Source organism: Salpingoeca rosetta, assembly GCF_000188695.1.
Source record: "Salpingoeca rosetta unplaced genomic scaffold supercont1.123, whole genome shotgun sequence".
Taxonomy (NCBI): Eukaryota; class Choanoflagellata; order Craspedida; family Salpingoecidae; genus Salpingoeca; species Salpingoeca rosetta.
Genome location: NW_004754811.1, coordinates 1 through 2500, shown reverse-complemented (window position 1 = coordinate 2500; position 2500 = coordinate 1). Strand labels below are relative to the sequence as shown.

Sequence of the window (2500 nt, the reverse complement as noted above, 5' to 3'; positions counted from 1 at the left end):
AACAACAACAACAACAACAACAACAACAACAACAACAACAACAACAACAACAACAACAACAACAACAACAACAACAACAACAGCGACGACGACAACAACAGCAGCAGCAGCAGCGGCAGCAGCAGCAAGAACGGCAGTTCGAGCAACAAGAGTCGTATTGAAAGACAGGGTGGTGGAGACGGGAAGAGCTCAGCAGGAACGCACCTCGTCCACATTGTTGGTGTCTTGTATGCCCGACATTGATGTCAACGTCAAACACAGCCGGTGAAACGTCAGTAATGATTCTTGCCGTGATGGCTGGTTCTGCAAGGGGGGAAGCGAGGGAGAGGCAATGGGGGCGTTTGTTGCAGTCGCAGCGAGATGAGAGACAACGAGAAGGGAAACAAAGCAAAATGTGAGAGGGGAGGGAAGGAAAGGAGTGAGACTTGCTGTTGGTGGCAGAGGCGTCAGCCTTTGGTTGGAGTGCAATATGAAGTGGCTTGTTTACTCGTCTGTTTGTGCGCGCAAGTATGCGTGCGTGTGCTGTGGGTGGCGAGCTTTCTCAAAACCCAATTGGGGTTGACCTTTGCTCGCCTGCGGATCGCGTGGACAAACCATGGCATAGCGCATATGCAAGCAAGCCACCTTTGCATTCCTTCAAACACTGGTGGGCAAGTGGAAGGCAAACAGCGCCTACCCCAGCTGGGCAGCTCAACGAGAAAACTTACTCATGCACTGTTGGATGACGAGGGTGGGCGAATAGCACACAGAGCTCACGACGCCAGCGCAGCGTTGGTCGAGCAGACAGTGGCCGTGGATCTATCTCAGCAAGGGGAAGCGGGAGCGCGGGAGCGATGAGGCAGAGAGATGCTCACACGTCAGCCCGTCCAGTAGAAAAGGAAGGAGCGCTGGGTAGGTGGGCACGAGCGAAGTAGGTGGGCACGAAGCGAAGCGTGGTGGGGGTTGTTGCTTCTCCCACTGATGGTGTGTGAGTGTGCGCAGCTTTCCTTGAAGCAGTGTGTTTTGCCTTCGACAGTCAGAAAATTGTTGGAAACCATTGCTAATCATCCAACAAGCGCTTAACTTTTCGACCACAACGTGGTTTGGGTTGTGGTTGTTGTGGTTGTGGTTGTGGCTTGTGGCTGTTGTAGTTGTGGCTTGTGGTTGTTGTAGTTGTGGCTTGTGGTTGTGGCTTCTTGTGGCTGTGGTGATGACATGCATGGTGTGTCTTCTTACACTTGCTGCAACAGCGTGGCGGGCAGGTGGCTACAGCTTGCTCTGTTGGCTTGTCATTTGCTTGTGTCTTTGCTGTGAAGTGAACGCAAGGCGCATCTCTAGAACCATTGACACCGACACAAAACAACACAAACAAGAAGGCGCACAACACAGACGAGCGGGACGAAGAGAGGAAAGGACACAGGCGCGAGCACAGCAGCACCATGGCTCAAGGACACAGAGGCACACAGGCACGCACAATAAGATGCTGGTGTCATGCTACATGTGTGATCTGTGTGTGTGTGTGTTTGTGCTTGTGTGAACGTGGGTGTGCGTGCGCAGTGACGTGGGGTGTGGCGTGACCGATCATCGGAAGGACAGGATGCCAGACTGGGCCAGCTTCGTAATCTTCTCCGCAATCGCAGGGTTCTTCATGTGCCTGATGATGGGAAAGGGCAAGTGAGTGAGTGAGTGAGTGAGTGAGTATGTGTGTGTGCGTGTGAGTGCGTGTGAGTGCGCGCGCGCGTGTGTGCGTGTGAGTGAGTGTGTGTGTGTGTGAGTGCACGTCACGTGTACGTTGGGCACGTGCACAGCGTGCGCGAACAACGTGACAAAAGCGTCGTGTGTACGCATGCGTGTACGTACTCTGCCAGGGCCTTGGGGTCCTGGGACATCTGCTGCAGAATCTGCTGCATCACGGGGTCAGCCATAATTGCCTGCCACAACCACACAACACCACGCAGAAAAAACAACCAAAAACAAAAACAGGGCATTTGGTTGGTGTGGTGGCCATGGGTCAAATAACGAAGGAGAGCGGACGGATGCAGGTGGAATGTGCAAGGGGAGGGGGGAGGAACAAGACGAGAAGGGGGGGGGGGCAAAGGCGAGCGGAATCACAAACAAACAAACAAACAAACAAACAAACAAACAAACAAACAAACAAACAAACAAACAAACAACAAACAAACAAACAAACAAACAAACAAACAAACAAACAACCGCAACCCAGGGGGGGGGAAAAGGGGCTGACCTGGATCTCCGGGTCCTGCATGGCCTGCTGGGCGCGCTCCTCCTGAAACATGCCGTATCCGGCCTTCTGCGCAAAGCACTTCTGCAAACCGTTCTTCGCCTCGGCGTGGTTCGGGTCAAGCTTCAGCGCCTGGACACAACAACGCAAACGGGGTTGGGGGGCGAAGGGGGAAAGGGATATGAAAAACAAAAAGCGCAAAAAGGGTGTGCGTGTGTGTGTGTGTGTGTGTTCGTTGTGTGTGCGTATCATTCAAAATACATGTGGTGTGTGTGTGTG

At 53.2% G+C, this 2500-nt stretch overlaps 1 protein-coding gene across 1 annotated transcript; it reads right to left on the bottom strand.

The window, feature by feature from the left end:
- Positions 1 to 1254: 1254 nt before the first annotated feature.
- On the bottom strand, positions 1255 to 2355 carry PTSG_11502 (uncharacterized protein). Its single transcript, XM_004987412.1, has 3 exons — positions 2225 to 2355; positions 1840 to 1910; positions 1255 to 1633 (listed from the first exon to the last, which is right to left on the bottom strand). Exons 1-3 carry the CDS (start codon positions 2273 to 2275, stop codon positions 1561 to 1563), a joined length of 195 nt encoding a protein of 64 aa, XP_004987469.1. The 5' UTR covers positions 2276 to 2355; the 3' UTR covers positions 1255 to 1560.
- Positions 2356 to 2500: the final 145 nt, after the last annotated feature.